The sequence below is a fragment of the Varanus komodoensis genome, unplaced genomic scaffold (genome assembly GCF_004798865.1).
Source record: "Varanus komodoensis strain SLA01 unplaced genomic scaffold, ASM479886v1 scaffold10, whole genome shotgun sequence".
NCBI classification, from domain to species: Eukaryota; Metazoa; Chordata; class Lepidosauria; order Squamata; family Varanidae; genus Varanus; species Varanus komodoensis.
The window spans coordinates 19,238,827-19,254,545 of record NW_025335269.1 but is presented as its reverse complement, the minus strand read 5'-3'; the positions used below and the strand labels follow the sequence as shown (position 1 = coordinate 19,254,545).

General features: G+C 42.1%; 1 protein-coding gene across 3 annotated transcripts in view; it reads right to left on the bottom strand.

Annotated features, from left to right (window-relative positions):
* The window catches only part of LOC123036423 (collagen alpha-6(VI) chain-like), an 82,784-nt gene that overhangs the window by 27,853 nt on the left and 39,212 nt on the right, over nt 1–15,719 (bottom strand). For all 3 annotated transcript variants that reach the window (XM_044455670.1, XM_044455678.1, XM_044455685.1), the window contains exons 15-26: nt 13,162–13,215; nt 12,327–12,398; nt 11,039–11,065; nt 10,197–10,241; nt 9,773–9,826; nt 9,183–9,245; nt 7,591–7,656; nt 6,969–7,022; nt 6,120–6,155; nt 2,844–2,906; nt 2,488–2,550; nt 1,117–1,179 (exon numbers count right to left, since the gene is read on the bottom strand). In XM_044455670.1, coding sequence (XP_044311605.1) covers nt 1,117–1,179; nt 2,488–2,550; nt 2,844–2,906; nt 6,120–6,155; nt 6,969–7,022; nt 7,591–7,656; nt 9,183–9,245; nt 9,773–9,826; nt 10,197–10,241; nt 11,039–11,065; nt 12,327–12,398; nt 13,162–13,215 — 660 coding nt within the window. The remainder of the gene's footprint in view (nt 1–1,116; nt 1,180–2,487; nt 2,551–2,843; nt 2,907–6,119; nt 6,156–6,968; nt 7,023–7,590; nt 7,657–9,182; nt 9,246–9,772; nt 9,827–10,196; nt 10,242–11,038; nt 11,066–12,326; nt 12,399–13,161; nt 13,216–15,719) is intronic.

Below are 15,719 nucleotides of genomic sequence, written 5' to 3'. Positions count from 1 at the left end.
AAGAGCCTCTTGATGTGGGTGAAAGAGGAGAGTGCAAAAATTGGCTTGAAACTCAACATCAAGAAAACTAAAATCATGGCATCTGGTCCTATCACTTCCTGGCAAATAGATGGGGAAGAAATGGAGGTAGTGACAGATTTTATTTTCCTGGGCTCCAAGATCACCGCAGACAATGACTGTAGCCAAGAAATTAAAAGACGCTTGCTTCTGGGGAGCACAGCTATGACAAATCTAGACAGCATACTAAAAAGCAGAGATATCACCCTGTCGACAAAAGTGCGTATTGTCAAGGTTATGGTTTTCCCAGTTGCAATGTATGGCTGTGAAAGTTGGACCATAAGGAAGGCTGAACACTGAAGAATTGAGGTCCTTGAATTATGGTGCTGGAGAAGACTCCTGAGAGTCCCTTGGACTGCAAGGTGATCAAACCAGTCAGTCTTAGATGTGAACAAACCTGACTGCTCTTTAGAAGGCCAGATACTGAAGATGAAACTCAAAAACGTTGGCCACCTAATGAGAAGGAAGGACTCACTGGAGAAGGCCCTAATGCTGGGAACAATTGATGGCAAAAGAAGGAGGCGATGGCAAAGGATGAGGTGGCTAGATGGAGTCACTGAAGCACTTGGTGTGAGCTTAGGTAAACTCCAGGGTATGGTGGAGGACAGGAGAGCATGGAGGAAGATTGTCCATAGGGTAGCGATGGGTCAGATGTGACTTTGCTTAACAACAACACAAGGCCATTTGGGGACAAGGGTTACAGGGTTAGCCCTTCCCTCCTCAACAGTTGTCTTGCACTCAGAAAAGCAAAAGATGCTGAGCCTGTTGTTAGGCTTTGAAACACTGCCATAGTCACCAATGAAGACTTTTTAAAATCTTAACTTGCAGAATGGGAGGGAAGAGGAAAATCGCTTATCTCTGATTTGTAACTGGAGGTAAGGTAGGGGTCAGGTGGAGAAATCTTGTGGGCCCTATTTAACCTGCAGTCTGAGGTTCCTCATCTATGCTATACAGACCATAACTAGTGTAGCTATACAAGACAAAGTGAAGGCTGCATTTTACTTTAAGAAACACATTATCAACTTCCCAAAGGATAATACTGGAATCAGGAATGCTTACCTTTCGACCCATATGTCCTACTTTTCCTGCAGAGCCAGATTCACCTTTGATTCCTGGACTACCCTCCAATCAGAAACACATATTTAAAGTCAAATTGAGGCAAAAAAGTCTGACTTCTATTCAGAGCACAAAACCAGTGGTAAACTGTTCATTTTCCACAGCAAATGCCCTTCCTGACCACAGAACTCACTAGCAGCCAGTTGAATAGTTTTTATGTTTTCTCTATAATCATATCCAAATTTGCAGCTATCCTAATGCTGTCTGTTAAAGCACTCTCCAAAAAGACACAGACAGAAAGACACTACAGCTGGAAGTGAATTCATTCCTTCCTTTTTAAAATGTCACTCCACGTCTCATGAAGAATCCAGCCAAATGGACAAATGGACAATGTACAGCCCACAAGGGTTGTATTTTCTGGGTCTTATTCATCCAGGGAAATAAATTTCCAAAGGAAAAAGTCATGTCAGGAAAAGGCTTTAGTAGTGCTCACAGGACTTAGAAGTTTTGATGAAAGGGGATAAATGGTGGAGACTATTGGATTCTGACTTCCAGAACTTAGAAGCCAGGGAGGTCCCCTTAAACATATCCACACAAGCTTTTAAGCAAGCCATGGGATATTAATGCCGACCTTTCGTATAGGCCTATACAAAAAGGAGACAAAGGGCAAGCATTATGAAATACACATTTTTTAAAAAAGAATGCCTTGCCCTACTTCTTATGGCCTTCAATTTATTTCTTGAAACATCCCTATTTTATTAAATGCTAAACAGCAGATAAGACCCCTCTGCATGCAAGAAGTCCACCTAAAGGAAATGGAGTACCTCCAAGTCTCTGGGACAGAGTTGTGGTGGTGGAGGTGCATTTGGAGAGGATTTGCCAGAGGCCATTCCTTAAAATCTGTTCTGCCAGCAGGTTGACAAAAACTAATAAAGTATGGATTCAAAACAAATTGAATGAATACGGCTGCTGTACTACAACTGCAGAGTATAGACTACAAAGCCCAAGATGTGATGAGACTGTGAACAAAACATGCATGCCCCAAAACATCAAGGGAGTCTAAAATAAGTAAGGCTAACTGAAATTCAGCAGAGCAGGCAGATCTCCATGCCACTGGGCCAGGAAAAATTTGAGGTAGGGTTCATAATCCTGTGAGTGTTTGCCATAAAAACTCTCACCTTTTGCTCTCTTATTTCTGTTTTATCATGAGCCAAAATAAATAAATACATTCAGAAGGAATAGAATGTCATTTCTTTGAGTGTTTATACTATTTATGTGCTATAAAATATTTTATACAATCCCTGAGCAGTTATAGAGATTTCATAAGACGTTATGAAACACACTTTAGGAATTAAGAAATGTTATAAAACATACTTGAAGGCCCGGTAAGCCGTGCGGCCCGATAGGTCCAGGTATTCCTTGTTGGCCCTTTGTGCCCTGATGACATAGGAGACATATTGGACAGTAAACCATAAAGTACAATGAATGAAATGTTCACTGAGATGCAGATGTAGCCTTGGTTTAATGATTTAGGCTGATTCACTCCAGTTGTGCAATGACTGCACTAATGCAGAGAGCTGGTCACTGGTCAGATTCCGCACATGTGATGCAGAATTCCACTGTGGCAACCCATCACGAGCTGTACAAAACACTGGGTGTCCCACAAACCCTGCCTTATACTTTTTACCTGTCACACTGACCATTCCTTCTCAGTATGGATTTGTATTTACCGGATAACCTCGTGGCCCACTTTCTGCAGGATGACCCGCTTCCCCTTCGTTTCCTCGTACACCCTGCCAAATCAGACATAAAGAATTAAGGAAAATGTGCATTCCTGAACAACTTCTTGCCAACCTGAGACTAGCAGAAACTTGTGATAACCCAACCTCAAAGCTATTTGTCTTCTCCCTGATACAATCTTCCCAACCTGGATTCAATCGATGCTTTGGATTACCACTCCCAGCTTTCCTGGGCCATTGCCCATGTTGACTAGGGCTAATGGGAGCTGAAGTCCAGAACAGCTGGAGGACACCAGGTTGGGAAAGACTGCTCAAGCACTGAGTGGGAAGGAGGCATTAATTCAACAGCGCTCTAGGACAGAAGTGGGCAGAAGGAAGGTCTTCAAATTGTAGGCTTACAATTCTGAGAAGTCCCTGCCTGCATGGACAATGGTCAGAAAGGCTCAGAATTGAAGTCCAAAACATCTGGAGATTACTTTCTGACCACTCTTGGTCTACAATAGCCAGAGGGGGGCGGGGGTTATTGGTGAACATTTTGCTAAGATCAAGAACCATGAAGGCAACCATTCTCCTTGGCCCTGCACCCACACAACTGGCAGCAGCCACGGTGACAGGTTGTGACAGCAGCAGTGGCAGGTGACTTGGAGCTGTCACGGAACTTTCCCACAATGCCTGCATGATAGTATCACTGCTGGACATTGCAGGAAACTGAAAGGGCAGCTCCAAGCTGTTTGGTTGGAGGACTGAGAGCAGGCATTTGCACAGTAGTAGGCTCTGTTCAGATCCAGTAACTATCTGAGGATGTGGCATGTCTATTCTGAGCCCAGTTTAAGAAAAGATAGATCGTTCTTGGTAAACGGGCACCTTTATGTTTGTCAAGGGCATTAAGGATATGAAGCAGAGGGATGAAACATCACTGAGGATGGTTCAGAGCTGAATCCTTGGTCTAAATTTGAGTCTTGAGAAATAAAATGAGGAATGGCAAACAGCCCCATCATTATTATGCTTTCCAGACCTGTTTTGTTTGTTTGTTTGTTTTAATTTCCCATTATTTTCAAAAATCACTCAACTGATTTTTTTGGGCTGAGGCCTCGGTGCAAAACTGATGTAACTGGAGAGGTGGCTTAAGGTTATTGTTCAATGTTAGTGCAAAATGACTGGGCAAAGCTGTAGTTTGAAAATGTTTATTGATACCTAAAATAATCAAGGAGAGGTTTGGAAAAGTAAGACTCACAGTGCTGACTAGCAATAAACTTTGGATAGGAAGGTCATCTCCTGTAACATGTTAAATATGCGTTTATGATAGAATCAGGAGAAAAACATTCAGATAAGTGTCAAAGCCTGTGGGGCCCTCTAGATCTCCTCAGGAACAGTATCAGTACTCAGATGGTTTGCAAGGCAAGCCTTCCGTAAAGATGATATTGTGAGCAAGCTCACAAAGACTGATGAGGAAGCAATGTGCCAAGATTCTGACATAGGGCAAGAGACATTTGATTCTAAGGCCAAACTCTCTTTGTCCCATTTCTGAAAATTAAGAACATAAGATGATTCCTGCTGCATCAGACCAAATGGTCCTTTAAGTCCAGCATCCTGTAGTGCTTCCAACAGCAGCCAAGGCCCACAGGCACGCTTTGCTGGCGAGAGTCTGCTGTTGCTTTGGCTCTCAGAAATCAATCTTCAGTGGCTTAGTGACCTTGAAAAACCCCTATCATCTAGGAGTACAGTCCCCAACATGGTGTTCATGGACACCTTCCTTGGTGTCCACCAGACCCTGCCCCTCCTGATTTTTATTTTATTTCTTAAGTGTGCTTTTAAAAATTTAAAATAATACTTAATTGGGATGCTGTCATGCTGCAGTCTGCAGGGATACCTCCCAGGGCAATCTTTCTTTGGGGTTCAAATGAATGGTTCCATGATTTGAAGCTCAGGCCCTTCCCTGCACTGTACTTAGCTTCTCTGCAGCTCTCCTGCAGCGTCACCATCTTGCCTTTCGAACAGGCAAGCAACTTCCCCACCCTCCATGGATGTCATTTTGTAAGACTGCCCATGAAGCTCTTAAAATTCTAAATGTCCACTAACCCTAACCTTCTGAAGACCCCTGACGTAATGCTGAGAAATGCGGACCAGCTTAAGGTCATCCAGGCAACTTGATGTATGGATTGCCTTTTCATGTACGGCTGGCCAGATTGCTGTGTTCCACTCAACACTCAGCAGCTGGGGAACAGGGCCAGAAGAAGTACAGACAGTAGAAGCGGGCCAGCAAGCCCACTTGGGGATCTTTCAAACGTTCCAGTTTTTGAAAGTGCAAGCTTAAATGAAGATTCAAGGAATGTCATTGAATCTTTATCATTTGAAACACAAAACATTTTGAAGTCCCTAAGTTTATGATATGTCATTTCTCACACTAACGCAACTATTAGTAGTTAGCACTGCTCTTCTGCTACAACACAAAGTATCCGAAATGTAATGTATTTGTTGACTTGATTTCACTATATTCATTTCATCATACATCTGTGGCAGGAGTACAATCCTTCTAAGCATTCTGGCCCAGAGAGGTTGTGAAGCTTAATCATGGTTAAACTTTGTGTCCAGATAACTGGACCATGGAGCCATAAACTAAAAACTGAAACCACAGTCCGAATGGGATTTGCAAATCATGGTCTAAGTTTTACCTGCCGGGTTCTTTGTTTCAGTCTTACTGATTTCTTTCCACTTGTTGATACACATCTGGACAACAGTCTTACCAAGAACAATATTTAGAAATGTCCTTATTTTAATGAGAGTCATAGTTCCTCTTCAAATTATTAACTCCACATGTCTAGAATGCTCCAGCATCCAAATAGAACTCTAACGCAGTTTATTACTATTCATAATGCCAATAATAGTTTCCCCTTCAATTTCTGGAAGAAGAGGCATCAAGCTTTTCTACAAAAGGCTGTTAATCCACTGTATCTACTTTTGGTTTTGTCACAAAATAGAGGTTTAAGAACTACACAAGGAGCATGTCCTTTCCTGCTTTCCTGTTGCTTAACAGGGAGGTGGCATTGTGGGATAGCATAATGGCACAAATACACAAGCAGAAAGGTATTTCCTTCCTTTCTGTACCACATTTTCCCTGCCCTCAAAAGACTTGCTGAAAGCACTGTTTAAAAACACTGCTTCATCTAAAGAGTCCATAATCAGCTGTGAGGAGGGAGCAAGCTCATGCAATAAAGACTCAGCTCATAATAATACATTCAGCAGCATGGAAGTGCAGTGACTACTGACCTTTAAACCAGGAGGACCTCTGCGGCCAACACGACCCTAAAATAGTGGGTGGGGAAGAAGTAACTTCAGCACACGGAATTCAAACAAGTTCAAAGTAACAGCAACAGGTCTTACATATGAGTGAAATGTTTATCTTACACAGTCCCTTACAAGTCCCTGGAGAGCATTAGTCAACTTTTCCAACTCCACCAATGGGACCCTCAGTCCTCTACCTCCTTGGAGACTTAATAGATCAACCCCTTATTTTGAACAGGACCCACCCAAGAGTCAAAACTGGCTTGCCTGCTTGCATTGAATCTAAAGAAACCTATAGGGGAATAAGACACGAGAAGCATATGATGAACTCTGACATGAATTTCCTAAGGCATCTGAAGAAAGCATCCAGATGGCACTGAACTGCCACTCCCAGAAATCCCAGACAGCTATACACATTGACTGAGGATGACTGGGGATTTATAGTCCAACAACACCTACAGACCCACAGTTGGAAACAGCGGCAGGTAAGCAATTAATCCTAAATTCTTGATAAATTAGCAAAACCCATTTGCTGCAGACCCAACTTTCTAGCCTGAGGGACAAATGACCTTCATGCAAAAGAGGGAAAAACAAACAGGAAGCCATCAATTTCAGGAATTAAAAGGGAGGTGACCTCCTGGTTCACAAAGGAGCGCTTAATAATGTTTAATATATATTTTCCCTGTGTGCCTAGTAATTTCCTATACCTTGTTCATCCCACCATATTACCTCTACTTAATTTCATAAAAAGAATTTATATTGGGAGAGGGAAAGAACATGTCTCTGTAAACTTGGACACAGCAGGTACTTCATCTTTTCTACAATTGTTCTTACATTTAGACCCTTTGCTCCACTTTCTCCTTGTACACCATCAGCTCCAATTTCCCCCTGGAAAGCACAGTGAGATTACTGAATTATATTTGTGTTATTCCCATACCCCAGCATCATGGCATGTTATGAACTCTGACATGTAACTCAAGAAACACACACTCCACTCTTCTAACGCTCAGAATATGACATTGCTTTGTTAGCAGCTTTGTGGCCATCCACTGTATCAAACATATACATCTATCTAATGTAGATGAGTCAGAAAAGAGACTTCTCAAGTTTCACATTCTAAGTCTGTTGTCCAAGTTGACTCATTCAACTGGTGTTCAACTGGTTCTGCAGATCTGCCAAAATCCACAGGGAGCAATGGAACATTGTGCTCATGCGTTTCGCTGCTTCTAGCAATCAGGTTGAAATTGCAACCAACCAGATCCAAAACCTTGGTGGCTCTTTTTGTTTCTAATGCAGAGTTATGAGGCACCACAAAAACATTCACAATAACAATTAAATAAAAGAATCAATCCTCAATTCAGTATAAGAAGCTAACAATGATCGTCTTGCAAAATTACACACTGCTATCTTCAGAATTGCCTTAGTTTTCCTTAGTGATTTCTACATGCTTGGTTACCTGCCGCCCTGTTTTCCCTCTTGTACCCGGAGGACCAAAGACTTCATTGTCAATTCCAGGAATCCCCTGAAAAAAAATACAACAAATTCTTAAGTGTTTTCAGAGTCCTCAGCTTTGCTATTGTAGCTTAAAAAAACAGATCACAGAAATAGGCTCAACGCTTGCTTTAGTTGCTATAGGCAATCCACTGTCTAAAACTACAAATGCTTTCCCTGGAGCAATGGAAAGGAAATAATTTTGGAAGGCAATGAACTCAAGCATGCAATCCAAGTGGGTGGCTTTAAGACAGGAAGGTATTATTTTACAGGGCAAGAAGGTATTAAGGCATTAGGAAACATTTCAATCTGAAATAATTGTCTTCTTCTTATAATACATCTTAGGGGAAAAAACAAAGCAGCTGCATTCTTCACTAGCAGAACACCAGATAGTACTTACATTCTTTTATTCTCTAATAATGAGCTAGGTGAAATGCTCTGCTTGGAGCATGAACCTGTGAGATGCATATGTACACTGGAAAGACAATAGTACCTTGGGGCCCATAACTTGGGCAAAACAATCTCTTGTTGGGCAAGAACTTGAAGCCCCCATTTCTGTGAGCAGCTGCCCCATCTGCTGAGCTGTAGTAACTTGGACAAATTATTAGCAGTGAAGTACTCCCAGGAGCACTGGATCCTCCTGAAGAAGGGCTATTAAGGGTCTCCTCTTTGGGCTGGGACCTTGCCTGCATTCATCTGCTGGGTTCCTGTGTGTTCCTTTTGGCCCTGACTTCTGCTCCTTGCTCTTTGGTCCTAACTTCATGGCTTGCCCCTTGATTTTGATTCTCAGCTTGGTCCTTTGGCTCCAACCTCCTTACTCAGTCCTGGCTCCCAGGTTACCTCTGATTAAAGTGATGAAGGGACAACAGAAGCAGAATAGGGGTGCAGGGCCATGCCTTTAGCCATGCTCTCATGAAGACATTGTGTTGTGGTGGTTTGAACATTGGAATGGGCATCCGAGAGAGCTGAGTTCTAATCCTGACTCAGTCATGAGGTTCACTTTGGGCTAGTCACAGACTTTCAGCCCAACCTACCTCACAGAGCTGCTGTTATGAGGATAAAATGGAGTTATGTAAGCTGTCTTGGGTTCCTCACATAAGGAAAAAGTCAGGATACAAATGCAGAGAAGGAGGAGAAGGAGAAGGAGAAGGAGAAGGAGAAGGAAGAGAGGTGGCGGCATCAGCAGAAGAAGTCCAGCATAACTTCTGTAGCAGGGAGCCTTTTCTGCTCCTGGAAGACCAGAGTTTGGTGAACAGAAAAGGCTCCCGACTGCAGTACTTGCCCTGGAACTTGGAGAAGCTCTAGGGTGGAGATAAAGGCATCTCATCATGAGTTACTTATGTTTCTGGAAGAACCATCCACCACCTCCACCTGCAAGGACAGAGCTAGGCTGAGAGCATGCAGGGAAATGGCAGATGACATCGGCAACTTTGCTCATCAGAAAGTGCCAGTGCTGCATCCCTGTGCCCCCTTGCTCTGCTACACCACTGTAGAAAATTCTGTTTCTAATTACTCAAGTTCTCTTTACTTAAAAAATGAAATACCACCATTACTCACATTGTCTCCTCGTATACCAGACTCGCCACGCTCACCAGGCTCTCCTATGGGGCCTTCTCTACCCTTCAGCCATAAAGAAAAGAGGAGCAGCAGTTCAGATATCATGCACTACCTCATATTATCTGTGACAAAGCTCGAGATTGTCAGATCTCAGCTTAGAATGTCAATGGTCAGTGGCCCACCAGTGATAAACATGCTCATGTTCACTTGTAATGTAGGGAGTGAGAGGGGGGCACGTTATGCACATTTAACCCTTTAATGCATTGTGTCTGATATTTCTGAGGCTTTTGATAAATGCTGATCGGCACAATCAGCTCCCACATAGAAATAATGGATTGTATCTAATTTTGGCCCTGCTTAAAAGTATAACCATTGAAATGCATGATACTTAAGTTGGTCATGATTAGTTAGGTCCCATTAATTTCATTGGGTCTACTCTAAGTAAGGCTAATATCTATCCATTTTAAATCTTAATCATTAAAAAATTAATACAAGTTTCCAAAGGGTTGGAGATTTTCCCTAAAACATAATATATAGGGAATTACAGTGGCCTCCACCAACTGCGTGTTACAATACAGAGCTAACTTTACCCTTCGTCCTGGGGTGCCCTTTTGTCCAGATGATCCAGGAGATCCTTTTTCTCCCTAGATCCCCAAAAGGAAAGAAAAAAGGGGGGGGAAGTATGTTTGGTTTCATTTAAACAACTCAGTAATCTTGTGGTATATACTTTCCCCAGCAATCTATCTGAGGCAATGCCTCCAATCTTTCAAAAGTCATACAGGCCTATTCTGAAGACATTTGGAGAACAGTTGTGTATCCGGCCTTATCTTTAAGCAATTCTGAAACATGTACAAGATTTTAATATTTCAGAAAATTACTGACTCTATTTTAGCTGTTTTGTAATTTGGTCTTGTTTGATTCCATTTTTCTTTAAATGTTATGCATTCTTTTGTTCCCTTTCAGAAAGTGAACATCTATGAAAATCATCATCATCAAATTATGGTTCAATGGTACCTCCTCTCCATCAATGCCGTCAATCCCAAAATCTCCATCTTCACCCTGTTGAAACAGTGTTAAAAGATGCTTATTAGGAAGTTCTTTTTGACTGCTGCTTCTAGCACAATTCTGCTCAGATGAGATATGGCACGGTTCTCTGCCAGACTGCCCTACCTTTAAAATAAATGGCAGCAGGTGATGAGGTGCAGCAGTAGCAGGCCTCAAACTAGTTCTCCTGAGCCTCCTCATCATTCAGCTCTTGCAGGAGAGCACTGGGTGCGATGCATGGCTTGTAATGTACCCCTAAGCTAACCTGCTGCCCTCAGGAGAAGCGGAGGATGCTATCCTGCTGCTAGTGTCGAAGTGAGTGAGTCTCTATATGAGGAATGGAGCTGTGAGTGGAAAGGTTGGTTCCATCTTGCACTTTCCTTGATATGACCAAAATATCTTAGGCTGCCTCTAGTTCTCCATCTATGGTTCAACACCCATCATTCATCCAGTGATTCAACACCCTCTCAGGCCTCTTGTCCGCAAGAGTATTTAGCAACTTGGTAGAGCAACTTTTTTGCAAGCAAAAGGTCCCAGGTTCAGTCCTAGATCTTCAGGTAGGGCTGGGAAAATTCTGTTTAAAACTCTGGAAAGCTGCTTCTAGCCAACACAGACTGCATCAGGGTACATGGACTTATGGCCTGACTCAGTAAAAGGCCACTTCCTGGTATATAAGAAGTTTGCATCCAATCATCTTTGTACTAGTCAAACCCAAAGCCACTTTTTCACAAGGTAGTGACTAATGACTAAAGTGAAATATTTGGGATATTCTTTAAAGTGAGGGAGCTGTAGCCACATTTTAAAGCACATACCTTGCTTCCTCGATATCCTCTTGCTCCCTGAAATATAAAAGAGACAAATTGCGAGTGAGTGATGCCAGAAAGCTTCTAGAAATTCTGTGACAGAATTCAAATAATCTTTCTGAACTAAGTAGCAATGTCAATTATTACTAATACTTATTGCTAATTAAAAGAACTTGTATTTAATGCTATCAAATATAAATACTAGTTAAGTAGTATGAAATGTAATATTATTATTTAATACTAGTTTAAAAAACTAAACTGGGTGCCTGTGGTACCAGAACTGAGCCTATACCAAACAGCAAAACAACCCATATTTGCAACCTGGCAGCATCTTTCTGTCTATTATTGCTCATGAAACCAGAAAAGAAACCAAGGCATCCTTCCCTTACACCACCATCAATCAACACAATAATCTCAAGATCCCTGTTAATATTTACCCCGGACCAATGTGTGTATAGTCCTAACAGGAGACGGGGGTGTATTACATTTGAAGCTCAGTTCTCAAGTGACAAACTTACAAACACAAGTCTGAGAGAGGGAGGGAGAATTCTGACTGTGGTAATGTTATGATTTGCATAAACAAGGGAAATAAGAGGAATATTGACTCGTGCTCTTGATAAATCACACTCAGACATACAGGTAAGTATGCAAACATTTGCAAACAGGGAAGAAGAGAAAGGAGTTGAAGGTGGAATACAGCATTGCACTAAAAGGCTGCAGAGAGGGTAATTTTTATATTCACCCATAATAGGTGTAGAAGAAACCCACAAACCAAAAAATAAGGTGTCCAACTCTGAATTCCATGTGGTTTTCCAGTGTATTTGTGTTCAATGATCTGCAGACCATGTAAAATTTGCAGTTCTTGGTCCAGGAGGACTTGCATAACAGTTCATGTCTCATTCAGGAGGTATGCACTGTGAACAACTGTGTCATGAAGAGGCTTCTTCTTGTGAACTTATTCCCATTTACCTAGACTCATTAATTTGTTTTACTTAATTTTCTTTAGTAGAAGCTAATGGACATCATTCCTACTTCATGCTTTCAGTTGATTGTTGCCACGATCCTGTACTTGGAAACAGACACTAGATTTGCTGAATTGGATGTATAACTATATGGATACAGAGGTACTAATTCTACATTCATTTGGAGGGGGTGGAAATCTGAGCCATGCATGCTGGAAGCACACAACTCGCATACCAAGACAGTGAGACACAAAATATGAAAAGGAATAACATGTGACAAGACACTGATTGGGATGCACCCTGAGGACAGTGAGGCTTCCAAGCTGTTCACTTGCCTTTGAACCCCTTGAGCCAGGGCACCCTGCTTCTCCTTGTTTCCCATCCATACCAGTTGGCCCCCGATCTCCCTAATGAAGAAAGAGAAATAGGAAAAAGCTGTTCATTACACATGACCAAAGTATTAGGATTGCTAGTTCTTGGCTTTGAAGTGCTTCTATATGGTTGTGACATTTTCTGCCGCTGTAAGAGTGCTTCCAGATGGAACACTCCTAATGCTATGAGATAACAGATGCTGCGCAGCCCCAGCTAACCACAAATGTTTTGCCTTCTGAGGCAAGTCCAAGATGACACTCCCTTCCATTCCATGTTTCCAGTTGAAACTTCCTTCTAGACCAGCTCTTATACAGAATCCTTCCCCACACCTCAAGGCAGCAGGTTAGCTTAAGGGGTGCAGGGCAAACACAGAGTTCTCTTCTCCAGCTCCTTGCTGCTCCCTCCCAGCATTAGCTGCCTGAAGCAACAGCTTCACTTTCCCCAATGGTAGAGCCGACCCTGTGTGCACCTAGTCAGTCTTTCCTTCTTTAAAGAATTTGTTCTGTGGAAATAGAAGCTATAGCATATGGGAACTGCCAGATAAGACTTGGAGAATGATGGGGGAAGACTGCAGTTTTTACACTCTCGGTATATAAAATGGTAGCTGCCCCAGAGGCCCCATTCTTGCGGTAACAGGGCAGGAGATAAATGTTTATACAGACAGATGAATAAATATGTCTTCCCAATTTAGGATGTTATAGAAGCCACTATTATGGATTTCCAGGAACAGATCCAGATTACTCTCTTATAAGGCAATCATACTGCTGTTTCTGTACCACTGAGCTGTATGTTACTTACAACAACTCCTTCGTCACCGGGGTGGCCTGGATATCCTTTAAAGCCTGTATTTCCCTGGAAGATAACAATAGGGAGAAATAAAATTCAGTAGATTGTTTCTTAGAACTGACAGAGCTCCTCTTATTTTGAAAACCTGACCTGAGGTGTTTTATCTGGCAAAACACAGACAGTTCTTAGACCTGGTCAATATGCAATCCAAACTATTTATTTATTTTTATTTGAATTTTATTAAATATACACCTGCAAAATAAATATAAAGTGAAATACCTCAGAATCTCAGTTATAAGAATATTTTGTGGTTGAGAAGGAATTTTTAAAGAACATTTTCAGAGCCTCAAAAGTTGCATTTGGGGTTGGGAAGAGGGTCCAGCCTCAGAATACTGCACAAATTCTTATGTTTGGGGGCGTTTTCTGTTCTTTGGCTATTTCACAAGCACACTTTTTTGGTTGTTCATTCTGTGTAGTCTTGCCTGGTCAATTTCCTTGTTGCTTTAGTTGTCAAATGGAATGACAGAGCGGAGCAGGTAACAGATTGATAAGGCAAGGCTGCATATAAACTCATTTGTACAGTTGCCAGTGACTTGTTGCCAAGCTGTCAATTGAAAAGCACTGGTAAAGGCAGAAAAAGGGTGAAAGAAGCTGCAGGAAAAGGGACGGGACAACATCTTTCCCTTAGCAATGCAATCCTCTTGGTTTTAAGTGCTTCTTTGTACTCTCTACCTTTTTAACAGTTCCCAAACTTTGCAACTCCTCAAAAATGTAGCTCCCCCTGTCATTTTCATGGCTCCTCTACAGCACTGAGAAGTGTCAGTTTAACACTTAAAATTCAGAGGAAGATACAGTCTCTCTTTAGACAATTACATTCTCAGCTTTTTTCCCCATTTTCCCTTTTGATAGCTGAAACAGACAATGAAAGTTGAACAGGCAAGACTACACATATCAAATATAAGAATCCATTTGTGCACTTGGCAAAAGACTGACAAAATATTGCTCAAATTGCACATTTCAGACACATCCAAATATAAAAAATAAAGAACAGGGGAACAAGTGATGGTCCTTCCTAAATGCTCTTTTAGCATTGGTGCAAAGGCAGTCACTGACAAGCCCATAAAAAGTAAGTGCCTTTTCTGCCACTCACACTGAGCTGCTTCATAGCTGCCATAAAAATGTTTTTCCCCACTTCAGATAACATGATAACTTATTGTGGCAAAAACAACCCTAAAACAAGCTATGAATTCTTGTCATGGCTTGCTTTTCCAAAAATAAGCTGCAGGCTGAGTTGATGTGACAACCCACCATAGGGGGCTGTCCACAGTGGATTGTCATCCTGTCGCACAAGCCAGCACACAAGTGCCATTTCTTGTCTTAAGCTTCTCTTCCTCCCTGCTCTGCTTCCTAGGTTACCTGGGTTTTCCTTTTTAGCAATCAGCTTCAGTGTGTCCCCACTCATTTTACAACAAATTCGTGGGAGCTTTATTGAAGTTACACAAAAATGCTGTGATGTGTTTTCAGCTCAGGTTAGTGTGTGCCAGCCCATGCTTTCTTTCCCTTTTCCTCATTAGAGAAGGTAGCGAAAGCTTCCCATAGAAGACTGCAAAAATAATCAGTGAATCAATTGTAAAAGTTAACAAGGAACTCTGAATAATATCCCATGGAAAACTCTGAGAAATATCCCATGGGACCCCCATGGGATATTTGGAATGACAAAAGATTTATGTCTATCAAAGTTATGGTTTTTATTATACATTTGAGATTTGGAGGATTTCATACATTTCTGTCAGCCTGTATGGAAGTTACAGAAAAAACCACACAAATGTGGTTTAGATACATATTCTGTATTTCCCTTGCTTATTTTTCCAGTAAAACATACTACCTTCAAGATCATGGCTATTAAGTTGAGTTTGGTGTACTGTTTACTGTTCCTTTCATGCTTAGCTCTTTGTTTCATTACAAAAACAAATGGCAGAGTTGGTTTGCTGTTTGAAATCACTGAGCCTCTAAGGCAGGAGTCTCAAACTCAACTTACCTGGGGGCCACTGGAAGTAGAGTCTGGGTGAGGCTGGGCTGCATCAAGTATTCACTGTGGTGGTGGTGGGCCGCTCATCCCACGTCGCTCCTGGAGGCCGGCCCGGGCGCTGCCGGCGCTTTGAAGGCCACAGGGCCCCCCCACCTTGCCCTGCCCGTCCTGGCACGCAGCTTAGAGGGAACATTGCGCCCAGGGTAACGACTCACGCAGGTGCGTGTGAGAAAAACATGCGGGCCGCACTATCACTAAACTTTGATATCAAGTGGGGGCCACAATATATCATCCCACGGGCCACAACTGGCCCACGGGCCGCGAGTTTGAGACCCCTGCTCTAAGGGCACAATCCCAGCATGGAAGTTGTAGGCCTTCTGTTTAAATCTGCATAGGATTAAGCTTTAAGCATATCATAAATCACTGGCCAAGCAAGTCTGGGTCTAGTCAGAGCATGCATGGAAGATGATTTCTGTGTCCTATGTATGCCTTTTAGAGTTTAGTTGAAGAAAGTAGATACATCAATGTAACCAATAAAAAT